Below are 14,286 nucleotides of genomic sequence, written 5' to 3'. Positions count from 1 at the left end.
CAGTGTTATAAGGCCACCATCCACATGGAAGCCACTAATTACAGGCCTAATGCCCCGAGACCATCTGACTTGTCACAGTAGTTTGTAGCTCCAGGACAGAGACGACGTCGCCTGAAATACAGCGACATCCAGGTTGCCTGCTTTGTCTTTCTTTATCTCTGACATGCTTGTGTTCTGCTCTGATAAAGGTCAAGGAGGTTACGTTTTATCGATACACCCATATGCAATTTGCAGTTCCCCTCTTCTCTGCTGTGAAGTAAGGTCAAAGAAGTAATAACTCAACACTAATTGGCTCTTAAGTTTGGAGTGACCCAGTTGTAATTTATGCTTGGCCACTTCAGGCTACATAATTAATGGTCACTTGGAAGAGGCAGCTGTTTACTTTGATAACAAGCTCTTATATCGTGCTCATCTGTCAGCACGGAGCCAGAAATGCTGCTGTGTGAGACGGGGACAAAGCCGACGGGGTCAGTCCCATTGTTGGCGGACCTTTTCGTCAAACAGCAGCGTAATTAAAGTGAAACTGAAAACCGGAGCTATTGTAAGCACGCCGGGAGGTTATTTGATGTTTAGATGCAAATAGCTGCCGAGGGCACAATAAATCTGTGTGATTATAGCTGGACACAAAGCCTGGTGTCACACTTCGCCTGTTGACTGTGATCAATAAAGGGATGAGAGAGATGAGTGCTTGTACTCATCACAAGGAGAAGATTAAATTTGACCACCAGTGTAGGTTGTGATGGACTAAAAAAAAACAAGAATGAAGCGTCACCTTGTTGATCCTTTTTGATCCATGTAAGGTAAGGTGTGGTTCTGCAAATGCATGCTTTGCTTCCTCTTTAATGCATTTAGGTGACATGGGGAAAAAAAACATGAGGAAAGCAGCAACCATGGCCTAAGTGCCTTAAATCATGCATCTAACACGGTTAGGGAAAGAAAAACACACAGGATGGATAGGACGGCTGTGCCATCACCATGGAGAAGAGCCCATGAACCCCTGAGGGAGAATGTGGTGTTTGAAAGGGTGTGTTCACCCAACAGCTGCCTCCATACCCCAGTAGGGGTCCTTAGAGCAGTTGAATACGTGACCTGTGTAAAACACTGACAACACGGTCAAGCTCCGACACTACAAATGTCAGATTCTGGGAAGCACAGATCGATCGGTGAAGACCTTAAGCTCACTCTGATTGACTCTGCCCTGTGGGAGAGAAGTGGCCTCTGACAGGAAATTGGTATTCACAAGGGATTCTGTGCTCGTCGGCGCTGGAATGGACACAGACTTGAAGCAAAAGACCGCTTTTAAACAACTTCTCTTACTCTGGTTTTCAAGGCAGTTTGTAAGATCTGGCTCAAATGCACACGTGGCTGTATGGCCTGTAACTGGATGTTTTGTGACTTCTATATGTGCATGACTTTTTCCTGCTCTCAAAGTCTTTATATTGTGGTTTCGATACCAGCCAGATTACAGGGCAGTGTGACCACAAAGCAAACTGGACCATTTTCATATCATTTTGAAGTTTTCAGTAGTAAAATCTCGTTTTTTGTGTTAAAACTTTTGAAACCTTAGTTGCAAAATATCCACACATTTGTCAAAAAGCCTTCTTGTTGTGGTTCAAGTTTTACAAAAGTTCAGTGAGCAGAGGGTTTCTAGAACGTCTGGTCAGTTGGAAAACACTCTAGCCTCCTACTGTATATTCAGGCTCTTTGATGTCTCAATTTAGGACAGCTCTGGACAGTTTTTAAACTTTTTTTTTTCTCAATTAACCATAGAAGCCAAACCAAAATAAATAGGCTGTTTGTTCAAGATGGGAACAATGAGCAAAGGCTCTGAACATTAGGCTCAGCTGGGCCTGACAGAGCACAACTCATCCGGCCATGTCTGGGAAACTCACTCACACACACACACATGCACAAAGCCATTGAAGGGACAGGAATGGACCCCAATGCGAGTGTGGAATGGAGGTCAGACATTGAGGAGGGGAAGAGGTTTGGAGTTCAAAGAGTAGCCATTAATGTGCTGTATTGTTTTTTATTATTTCTCAAATTATCAGTAATCATGATAACTAAACAATATCTGGTTCAAATTTGAACAGAAACTTGAGGTTTGTCTGGGCTTAAGTGCAAAAAACAACAACATATTGAGTAACCCTGGACATCTGGCATGTGGCTGTGCTAAATGGTTTTGTCTGATTCGAATACTTAGAATCAGATGAGAAGACTGACAGTACAGAGGTCCAGGATGTGGACAGCCTAGCTCAGTAGAAGGACTACAGGCGGTTGGATCACTTTTGAACACAATATCCTGGTGATCCACGATACTAAGTCTTGAAATTAGAATTGAGTTCAAGAGTGAAAATAAATCAATGGTGCAGCTATGATTATGTTTGGCTCAGAGGTCTCCTTTAGATAATAATAATAATAATAATATAAATACAGGCTATGTTATTATCATAGGTGAACATTTTCCGTCAAATCTGTCATAGGGCATCAGTGCAGCTGATCTGTGCCCTCCCCACTCTTTATCTTGCCATGTGTGCAGAATGCATCCATTAAATCCTATGTCGAGACAGGCTGAGTCTATGGAGAGCCGCACTATCTAGCTCCAGCAGCTCTGTGACCTTCCCTGTTGCCCTGTCTTTTCCTCCATAGTCCCGCCTGCCTGGGCTTTCAGCCTGTCACTGCTCATGACTATGATTCATTGCATGGTACATTAGGGCGTTCTCTCTCTCTTTCTGTTACTCCATTTCAAACTTTCTTATCTCATTTTTTTTTTTTTCAGCTCTCCTCTTCTATTCTTTCTGTTCTTTCTTTTATTTGCATTTTGTTTCTCACATTTCATTCTGGGTCGTTTGTCTCCGTGTTGCCCTACTCATTCGAGGTGAGGTGGAGAGATTCTGTGACAGGAAATATACTGAGACTAGCTCATCAGTCAGACGGCTCTCGGGCTTGATGTCTCCTGCTTTCACTCTTTGGACTGATGTCTTTTTAACAAGCTGTGTGTGTCACAGATATTCTCCATCCCTCCCTGCTCACTCGCTGCATGTTGCATTGTGCTTTGGTGTTTTTTTTTTGACATTCTTGATCTGTAAGTGAGAGCTCAACATTGCGATAATGGCACGTTGACATCAGGGTGCCAACTGTCATGGGAGCATGACAGCAGAGGGGCTTAACTCCATGTTTCTGGAAGAGACACCAGTCCAGTAGCTCTACATGTGGCAGCAGAGTGCACACACTTAACTCCCATTGCTGCACACACTGTTAAATTGCTGTCGGTGTTGCTTTCAGTGCTTGGCTCGTGTCCAGCTCGTCTGTGAATTCCATCTCCAAATGGTTTACAACGGAGAGCTCATGCTGTCCTTGCTCTTCAATGTCCTCTGCAACTTAAGTCCCATCTAGGTCTGAAATTATTACTTGATTAATCGATTAATTGATCGACAGAAAATAACCAGCAACATTTTGGAAAATCGATTAATTGTATTAAGGCATATTCAAGAATAATGCTTAACATTTGCTGTTTCTATCTTCTTCACTTTTAGGATTTACTGCTTTTCTCTGTTTTCTATAATTATAAATCTAATATTTTGGACTTTTGTAATCTGACAAAACAACTTATTTGAAGACAGCATCTTTGGCTCTGGGAAAGTGGACATTATCTTACTCTATAGTAAGAAATAATCGTTAGGCACAGCCCTATTCGCATGTTTTGTGAACGATATAGAAAGTAAATATTACATTAAATCTACTCAAACTTCCCACCACTTTTCCACAAGCAGTTTCTACAGTACGTGCTTATATTTTTGATGCTTGCTTTTAGTGACATCGTCGAGTGTCTTTCTTGTGCACCATTAAAAGGCAGAGAATCAGTTCTGTAGCATGGACCTATTCTAGTCTGGCATGTCTACATTTTGTTACATGATGAAACTTTCAAGGCTCATTTTCACTTGAAATGCATCTACTGATGCTACCGTGGAACTTATCTGCTTCCCACTTGGAGGCAGACCTTAGCAAATATAGGCCTATACAGATAAACTTAACGTTAACTCTTTTTTTTTCTCTGTCCAGTCATCCTCTGTGCAATCCCCTGCTTCTCTCTCATATAGTCTCTTTCTCTGAGCCCTAAAAAGCCACGGCTCTGCCTTTTGTACCGAGTGAGACGCTTCCTGTCGCTTGATGCTGTGTTTGCTTTTCTGAGCCGGCTCCCAGAGAGCTGTTGTTGTCCACTGCTGTTTTAGCATTCATGCCTCTCCCTCTCTTTCTACCCTGGATGAAGCCCAGCTCCCACACGCAACCCCTTTCCCCTTTCATCTCCCACCCTGAACTCCATCCTACCTGCCCTGGCCTGGATTAGATAGATAGATACTTTATTAATCCCGCAAGGGGAAATTTGTTCGCTACAGCAGCATTATGATAAGCAATCTCCTCAGATCACCCAGACACACACTCTTACACACACACACACACACACACACACACACACACACACACAGACACATACAAACTGCACGTTGCAGCCTCTCTTATCAGCTTATTTGTCATTGTCTATTTTGGTCTCAAAGTCTCTGGGGTCTGATCAACCCCTATCACTCCCTGTGTGTGTGTGTGTGTGTGTGTGTGTGTGTGTGTGTGTGTGTGTGTGTGTGTGTGTGTGTGTATGTCAGTCTGCACTATCAGCACACGCACACAGTGCTCATAGTGCTGTTGGTGAGCCAGCTAAGAGAGAGACGGGGGGAGTTATGAGAAGAATGTGGGATGACATGACTGCACAGGTCTGCCCTCCAGACATAATAGAAAGGCATTGACTGATGGAGAGGAGACTCGAGCATCCAAACACTCTCGTTCTCAGCCTCTGTTATCTAATGAAAGCATTAGATAACCAAAATGTGATCTACAGAATAGAGATCGCTTTTGGCCTCGAAATAAAACATTGCTGTTAATTCATACTGTAGTACATGCTAGTATCTGAGTGTTTTTTAGTATATAATGATGAGAGTTTTCTTAAAAAATATTCTTTTGATGATTGTGATTGTTTCCCTTATGATAATCATAAGTTTGTGATTGATTGGGTGATTCTTGATCACATACAGATCGACTGCATTACATGACAAATAGTAGTGAATGTGAACAAAGCCTGAGCCCAGGCTTATGCATCCTGTTTGGCTTCATTCAGATGAAGCAGCTGCTCCCTCATATGCCATTGTGACCACAAATGCTCTGTGACTTTCCCTGATGAATCAAGTTGGACAACAATGATTGGCTGCACTTTTCACAGAAATAACAGTTCATAGAAGCTCAGGGGATAGTCATTGCTGCAGTGACTTAAAGCTGTGATTTTTTTACCCGAGTTCATATCAGGTAATAAATTACATTCCCCTGGCGTCACATTGATGGGTCAGTCACTGGTTGGATTAGCTCTGGTTCTCAGGGCCAGCATTGAAGACCACTCGCTTAGAGCAACAGTAAACAACACATGCTGCATTTCCAATCTTTAGCATCTCAATATAGCCAATGCTTTGTGTACAGACACAAAGATGTACCCAAAGATATTTTATTCAGTGCAGTTTATCCCAAACAACAAACAAAATTGTAATTCCTTTTTAACAAGTCTTAAACAAGTGCACATTTAACTTTCTTGTTGTTTTCTGTCTTTCTGCTTTTTGCAGTATGGTAACAGTGTGGCAGGGCTTCTTCTCTTATCTAGAAAGACACAACTCTGCACCACACACATCTGAATGACCTTAGATATCAATGGAGAAGCAATTTAATGCAAACAGGGGTCTCAGTCTGCACACACAATCAGAAAATAGTGTAATAATATGTAATATATCACTTTTAGCAATGCTAGTGGCTTAGCTAAAGGGACGGTACTGCTGGCTTTTAGGTCGGTCCACCAATTGATCCAAACTCAAATATCTCAACAACTATTGAAAGGTTTGTCATGATATTTTATACTGACATTCATTGACCCCAGAGAATAACCTCTAACTTTTCCTACAGCACCACCATGAAGTTCATATTTTTGTTTCTTAGTGAAATGTCTCAACAGCAATTGGATGGATTGCCATGGAATTTAGTACAGACATTCATCTTCCCCAGAGGATGAAATGAAGAGTAATCTCTTTGGTTATCCATTGGCTTTCCATAAAGTGCCATCAACAGGTCAAATTTTCTATTTTTTCGAAACCTGGTTTATGGCTAAATGGCCAGCAATACATTGCTTTATTTGACATGGTGTATGCATGTCTGCATTTTCTTTGAGTATTTCCACCTATACTCGATGGACCAGATTCCAAACTCTGTAACTTCCTCTGGTTCAGTGTGTGGTTCGGTATGGGAGTCCTATGAAGTCTCACAGACACATACTCCTGATCTGGGAGAGTCTCCTTGACGGTGATCCCCATTCCCAAAGCTCATGAGAGAGAGGGATAAATGAGAAGACACCGGAAATAACTTATCTATCTAACAGTGAGCCTGCAATGCCAAACAATGACCCAGAGGGTGTCTTTCCTCCAAACTCTCTACTCTTATCAGACCTCGAATATGCTGTAAACAGAGTATGAGCTGACGTTGCTCTGTGAAAAGCACACACACACACACAAAAACACAACAGACTGGACATGCTGCTATGCACGTTCCTCACACAGGGGAGAGATCAGAAAGAGCATTAGAGGCTTAAATGGGATTCAAGAAGAACCTCCCAACATCCTCCAAAGGAAACACGACCCAGAACAGCATACAATAGCATTACATTTTAATTGTCATTGCGCTTCCTGTGGTTCTATGACTTAATGGCTTTTTTCATAGCCAGTTTATGTTGTAAAGAGGCTATTTGCTCTCTTACACAAATCATCGGCACTTTAAGCTCATTATCATTATGTGATATTGATTTTGACCTGTCCTCTTCTTTGCTGTCTACAGAATATTGATGTGACCAACTTCAGCAACAGTTGGAGTGACGGCTTGGCTTTCTGTGCCCTCTTGCACACATACCTGCCTGCCCACATCCCTTACCATGAACTCATCAGTCAAGATAAGGTAGAAAATTACAGGAAGATTGCACACACTCAAGTCCTATCTCGCATGTCATGAAAAAATCATAGTATATCTTTTTATAGTATAGTATGTCATGAAAAAATCATAGTATAGTATTTCATAAAAAGGTCATGGTATAGTATATCATAAGAAGTGATAAAAGTAGTATGTCATAAAAATAATAAAAAGTCAGAACAAATGTCATAACAAATGTAATTGTATTGTATGTCATAGAAATGTCATTAAAAAGTCAAAGTATGTCATTAAAATGTAAAAAAAAAGTCATGGTATATTATAAAAAAAATGTCATGCTAGCTTATGTCACATAAAATGTCATACTATATTATATCGTAACAAAGTTCTATAAAAATATGTCGTGACAACAACGTAAAAAAATGCCATATGTCATAGTATAGTAAGTTATGAAATGTCATAGAAGTCCAGAGTATTGTATAGTAAAAGTATGTTAACATGTCATAAAAATAGTTATGTATTGTTAAAAATGTTTTTATTTAAGTCGGTTTTAGGTCCCGGTCCGGATACAACGGCATCTGGGTCCGGACTCGGACCCCTGGTATAGCATGTCGAATAAAGTCAAAGTATAATACCTCCATAAAAGTCATAGTATAGTGTGTTGAAAAAAGTCCCAGTGTAGTACGTAAAAAAAAAAAGTCATAGTATAGTATGTCGAAAAAAGACAGTTGTCATGTTGTCAAAAGTCAGAGTGTAATATGTCAAAAAAGTCCAAAATAACCGAAGTACAGTATGTTAAAAAAGTCATAAAAAGCTCACTATGTTGCAAAAGTTATATTATTGTACGATCTTAAAAAATCGGAAACAGAAGGATCAACTTTAATGTTCAAGTGTGAAAACATTTACAAGGACGTTGACGGTATTTCACTGCTCTCAATACATTAACAGAAATAGACATATGGCTAAAAACAGGGACAACAAAGCTGAACAAGGTAAACATACACATTTGACTACTATAAACATATGACTTGGGACTAATATGTACAGATTTAAATATAAATTACAATAGTGCAGAGTGTTTTGGAATAAATATGGAATGATTCATGTAACCAATTGCTTTACATGCATTAGGTAGGTAAGAATATGACAGAATATACAAAGTATACAGCAATGTGAGTAGTGCTACTAACACTGTAAAGAACAGTGGATATATAAACTATGAAATATATAGTTAATTTATAAATGATTTTGACACTATATAACTGGTTTAACTGTTCATCATTTGTGTCTGGTTGTATTACAGACGGTTTTCAGTGTTGTCTACAAGATGGGATAAGCTGAAACAGCTTGTGTCCAGAGTGTGAATGGGCTGCAGTGTTATTTTCTGCCATTTCTTTACTCTGGAGGTGTCTAAGCCCTGCATGGAGGGCATGCTCGCATCAGTGACTTTCTCTGCATTCCTGACTGTTTGTTGTAGTCTGCTCCTGGCCTGTTTGATGGCTTATCCAAACCACACACTGATGGAGGTGCAGAGAAAAGACTGGTTGATTGCAGTATAGAACTGGATCAGCAGCTCTTGAAGCAGGCTGAACTTCCTGAGCCAGCGCAGGAGGCACATCCTCTGCTGGGCCTTTTCCTGATGGTGTCTTTGTTGGAGAGATGGTGGATCCCAGAAACCTGAAGGCTGCAACAGCAGATAAAGTGTTGTTTTGTCAAAGAAAATGTAAAAAAAATAATTAAAAAAGACATTGTAATAGTAGGCAGAGTAAAAGTCATAAAAAAGCCATAGTATAGTATGTCGCAAAAAAAGTCATGGTATAGTATGTAAAATAAAGTCATACAAAAATGTATAGTATAGTACGTCGACAAAAGTCATTAAAAAGTCATAGTATAGTATTTCCACAAAACTCAGTGTAGCATGTCAAAAAAAGTCATAGAAAAGTATGCAAAAGAATTCATAAAAAATAGTATAGTATGTTGAAAAAAGTTTTTAAAAAACTCATAGTTCCGTTTGTCCAAATACTATGTCATAAAATGTCATAAAAAATGTCCATAGTGTATCATGTCGGAAAAATGTCATGGTGTAGTATACCTTAAAAATGTTACAGTATAGTATTTTATAAAAAAAAGTCCTTGTATCGTTTGTTTCAAAAATATAAAAAGGCATAACATAGTATTTCATAAAAAGTCAAAATAAAATAAGTCATAAATATGTCAAAGTATAGTATGTCAAAAAAAAAAATCAAAGTATAGTATGTCAAAAAAGTAAGATAAGGTAATCCTTTATTAGTCCCGCAGTGGGGAAATTTACAGGATCACAGCAGCAAAGTGGACAGTGCAAACAAGATACATGGTAAAAAACAAGAGCAGCAAGTATTATAAATAGTAACAAACAGTAAAGAATATCAACGAAGTAAAAAAGTACAAAAGTCCACAATTACTAATTATAACAAAAAAATGTGCTAAAACGTTACAGTATAGTCTGTTATGAAAAAGAATTCATAGTGTAATATGCCATAAAAATGTTTAAAAAAATCATAGTAAAGCTGTGAATATATTTGAACCTGAAGAGAATGTCCTCTCTGATTTGTGAGTAGAGCAAACAAAGTGTATGTTCGGTCTCATGTTGTCCTCTGTGGACATGCAGGTAGTATATACAGTACCTGTACAAACAATATCGTTCCTCTCTGGGGACTGCGGGTCTTTCAGCCTGCCGCAACATTAAAACAATAGACAATCGACGAACACCTCCAACCAGGCCTGACATATCTACGTGACGAATTAGTCATATAGGTGTGTGTAACACGGAGCTGATGACAGAGACAGCGCTCTGAATAATTAAATAGAACCCTGTTGGCTTTAATAACTCTTGCTGAGTGACTTTTCCTGAGGCCCAGACACCCAACCTCTTCCCAGTATAATCTGTTCTTCCAATAATCCCATTACTGCCCTCCTATGCCCTTTAACATAGATGTTTTTAAGCAAACAATGTTGGACTTATATTTTAGGTCAAATAAGGGAGAAATTGTTCTACAGCTACATCATCCATGATGTCTAGTGTCTAATGTCTGTTTTGGTTTCTCCTTTTCTTTCTATGGAGAGATGACGATACAAAAGTTCGCAGTTCCATAAGGAGAATTAGGGCTAAATCTAAAGGAATTTACTTCATGGGGATGTTAATAAGGTTCACAGTATAGCTTTACGCTTAAAATAAACATCGTGGATAATATAACACACGGAAAGGCTCATGCAAACAAGCTAAGGCTCACATATGTTGTCGACTGTCTCTTGGGAGTTTGGAGGGGTTTACACATTGTATTTGTTGCCGTTCAAACCTCCGTGTGTGGTGTTGCAGGATGACGGGGTCTGAACATACATGATTTGTTTTTCTTCAGGACCGGAATCTGACCCTGGCTTTCCAGGCCGCCGAGAGCATCGGGATCAAACCCTCTCTGGTGAGTTGAGCTGCCACGGACCTCACACACACAAACACACACAAACACAGACAAACACAGACAGAGAGATAACACAGAAAGACCCTTTGATTAGACAATTGGAAACAGCACATTTTGATTTACCAAACTTTCAGGACGTGAGATGCCCCACAACCATTTCATCTGACCATTCTTCCTCCTTACAGTCTTGAGCTTCACTCTCATATCAGTTGTGAGTCCTTTCTTTGCTGAAACGCCTTGAGCCGACCACTGCGTGCTGGAAATGTACAACACTTTGCATCAAGAGAAAAACTAACCTAATACATAATTCAGTTACAACTTGACTTTGATTAGCTTAGTTTGTTTGTGAAAACATCCACATTCCTCCCCAGAAATGACTTATGTGAGCATAAAATCCCTCCATGTTGTGTCATGCAGTGAACAAAGTAGTATCATAGTGAAGCAGTGAAACGTGCTTATGGTAGCAAATGTGGAGGGAGCTGTCCATCTCTTGAAGGAATAGTCCAAACATTTTGGCACATTCGCTTCATTACATTCTTGCTGAGAGTTTAAAAATAGATACCATCATATCTGTCAAATACAAAGCTAGAGTCTGGAAGCTGTTAGCTTAGCTTAGCATAAAGAATGGAAGCAAGGGGTATTGGCTAGCTTGACTGTCAATAGGTTAAAAAGAAAGCACCTATAAAGCTCACACATTAACGTGTCGCTTTTGTTTGACGCGTACAGACACTTGTGTAACGAGAGCCATGCTAGTGGGACTATGAGGGGGACATAAATGTGTGTACACTATTTTCATAGAAATCCATCCAAAAGTTGCAAATAAGCGTACAGCATTTCCCAAAATGTCAAACTATTCTTTTAAGAACAGCATTTTCAGGGTGGATTTTGCCTTAAAGCTGCGGAAAACATGTTTTAAAGTAAATTGTTTCTCTATAACATATTGAATACTAGATAAGAAACAATCGAAAAGTTAAAGTTATAATGTTTATTTAAAGTTTAAATAACTGTCACAAACTAATATTCTTCATCAGGACTGTGTGGGTGTGGTTTGATCTGATTGAATTGACAGTAGCCTAGCAACACGAGCAAACAACCACATTACCTCTCATCAAACTTTGACTGAAATGTTTTGTTTAATCCTCGTTGGTGCTGCAAAGTACGTGACATCACCTTTTTTTCTAACTGAGCCCCGCCCACTTCAAACCACTGAGAAAAGCACAAACAGAAAAACACACAAATTCAGAATCTCTCATGTGAAAGAACCTAAACTGAACAGTTCAATGTTGACCGGGTCAATTAAAATCCTCTGCTGATACTATTCTGCTGAGGATCTCCCGCAAACATCATCAAAATCTGTTGGATTTTCATTTTCTCTGAAAGTCCAATCAAAAAAGCTGCTCCGATATGACTTAGAAAATACACAAATCAGTCGAACAGTTTGCTCTCAATGTGGAACATTGAGAGCAAAGGTCACACTTCTTATTAATTTGGTTGTGGTTGCGGTTACAAGATTGGATATGGGAAGCTAGTTCCCATGCCAGTGACTTTTAACTTTTCAACTGCTTCTTGCTCTGCAGCATAAACACAGAGAGTCACAATCATCGTCCCGTTAGGAGGTTGAGACATCAGGGGAGTGACTGTACTGAAGGTTCTGTATAAATCTGCGCTACGGAAGCTGCTGTGACGCCGGCTCCATGAGGAGTCATGTGAAAGCCTGGCTCACTGTCTGACTAATCAGCGTCGGTCAGGATTTATCTCATAGTACTGTAGAGTACATTTTAAGCACACAGTAGCTGAAGCACATTTTCTGAAACACACATTTCATACTGAGCAGCACATTGCTTTCATTTGTCCTGTGAAGGTCCTTCAGTCATTCAAAATAGTAAACTCGCCCTCAGTTAACTGTCAAACATAAATAACGGAGGATATATGTTTGACAGAGGACACTAAAATGATGTTTCTTTCTGTGATTTCTCATTGAGACTCACATAAGGTAACCCAATAATACAGTCAAATATTCTTTATCCCTTCAAACACCTCATTGGCCACCTGTCTTATCTATTTCCCCAATGAGTGATTCAATCAACAGTGATTCTTGCAAATGATTATTTGGGGTCGTGTCTGTCTGTGTGACGTGAGCTTGCAATGGTTGCGTCTTTGTTCTTTGTTCTAATGTTTAAAGCTGATTGGACAAATGGGGATGCAGTAATTTTGAAAATATTTTCATAGTCATGGAATTTGGCAGATGCTCTTCTCAGGAGTGAATGCTGCTCACATTAGATATTTACATAAAAACACAGATCAGATCAGAATATCAGATCAGATATATTGCAGCATCTTTAGCTCTGATTGGCCTGACTCAAACAGATTACAATCCAAACACCACTAACTCACACCTGAACTCTAAGTTGTTGTTCATTCACTCGTCTTCCCGTTCTAAACAGGACATGGAGGAGCTGATGAAGACGGACAGGCCGGACTGGCAGAGCGTCATGCAGTACGTCTCTCAGATCTACAAGTACTTTGAGACCTGACCGACGTGGGAGAGAGGAGCCGGAGACCGATGAATCGGAGGCACTGCAGCACTTTTATGTCTACATTTACCTTCCAGACGGACCGAATGCTTCCACCGGAACACTTCTGCTGCTCACTGTTTGACACCAGGGACATGACTGAGGAACTCTACGTTTGTGAGAGATTTGAAACAGTCGCAGAGCTGTTCTTTTCTCATTTCTTAACGGGACACTACAGTGAGCGCTGAGGCCCAAATTTACAAAGACTGCAGTCAGGAAACACATTTCCTTTCTACCAGTTTAAAGTGTCAATTGAGCATCTGATTCACTAACAAATGAGAGCAGACTAACACATTATGGTGTGAAATACTTTCCAAGCTTTGTGGCAGTTGACAGCATGACAGAGAGAGAGGTCTATTGACTTTGAAAGAATTGACAAAAATACATATACAAAAGATATTTTTCCATTATTTGCTAATTATCAGTGTTGTTGGTGAATCAAATGCTCTGGTTCTGGTCGTTTTCAACATGTGCCAAATCTTCTTCCAAGACACAACTTGTTCAAGACCATCTATGCATGATGACAGTGTAGCCTGACCTCTTGTCTGGGTGCTCCGTGTGGCGTCTACTTTCACTGAGCAACAGGCAGTCACGAGGGAAGCCGTGTGAAACCACACTTTCGGTATATTTTGTTCCCTGTGCTGAAATGTTGCTTCAAAGAATTGGCTGAGTTCTCGTACTGAGTGCTTTTTGTGAACTAGCTGAAGTTGTAGTTTGCAGAGCAGAGAGTATTTTGAACTGACGGGTTTGAGTAGAACTGAAGCCTTTATATTTTTCACCTTTAATTGTGTGCATTCTTACGAATAGAAATGAAACAAACCCCAGCTGCCATCTGTGATGCGAAACTAAATATGATGTAAGGAACGGCAGAATCGAACCACCGTGTCGTGCCCTCCTGTGTTTTCTTCAAGTTTTCCATCAAGACCGCCTCAACAACTATGGTACTGCGGCTGCTTTGCAAAATATACATATTTGACATTGTCATGTTAAATTTTTAAGAAGATGATGACTTTTACATGTCAGAGAAGAGCCACCACACTTTCCCCGTAGTATGATTTAGACAATCCTTCATTTGCAGATGCCCTCATGTTTGGGAAGATAAAAGTGTTATTTATTTATTTACAAGACTTGCATCCTGAAAAGTGAGAATGTGGACAGAAGTGTGCAGTTTTCTATTTACCGATGTCAGATTTGGAGGCCTGGCGGATGGATATTGCTCAATAAAGGATTGTCAAGTTTTATATGAAATTATTCAC

The 14,286-nt window shown here is 39.9% G+C and overlaps 1 protein-coding gene across 4 annotated transcripts in view; it reads left to right on the top strand.

Moving 5' to 3' along the window:
• Window positions 1–14,281, top strand: part of specc1 (sperm antigen with calponin homology and coiled-coil domains 1) — a 67,118-nt gene extending 52,837 nt beyond the window's left edge. For all 4 annotated transcript variants that reach the window (XM_068729546.1, XM_068729547.1, XM_068729548.1 and 1 more), the window contains 3 exons: window positions 6,916–7,032; window positions 10,398–10,457; window positions 12,902–14,281. In XM_068729546.1, coding sequence (XP_068585647.1) covers window positions 6,916–7,032; window positions 10,398–10,457; window positions 12,902–12,991 — 267 coding nt within the window. In that variant the 3' untranslated portion in view covers window positions 12,992–14,281. The remainder of the gene's footprint in view (window positions 1–6,915; window positions 7,033–10,397; window positions 10,458–12,901) is intronic.
• The last annotated feature ends 5 nt before the right edge of the window (window positions 14,282–14,286 follow it).

The sequence above is a fragment of the Cebidichthys violaceus genome, unplaced genomic scaffold, assembly GCF_023349555.1.
Source record: "Cebidichthys violaceus isolate CVI_PGR_0920_01 unplaced genomic scaffold, fCebVio1.0.p SCAF_46, whole genome shotgun sequence".
Taxonomy (NCBI): Eukaryota; Metazoa; Chordata; class Actinopteri; order Perciformes; family Stichaeidae; genus Cebidichthys; species Cebidichthys violaceus.
The sequence above is the reverse complement of the archived record's forward strand: the minus strand, read 5'-3'. Positions and strand labels throughout refer to the sequence as shown.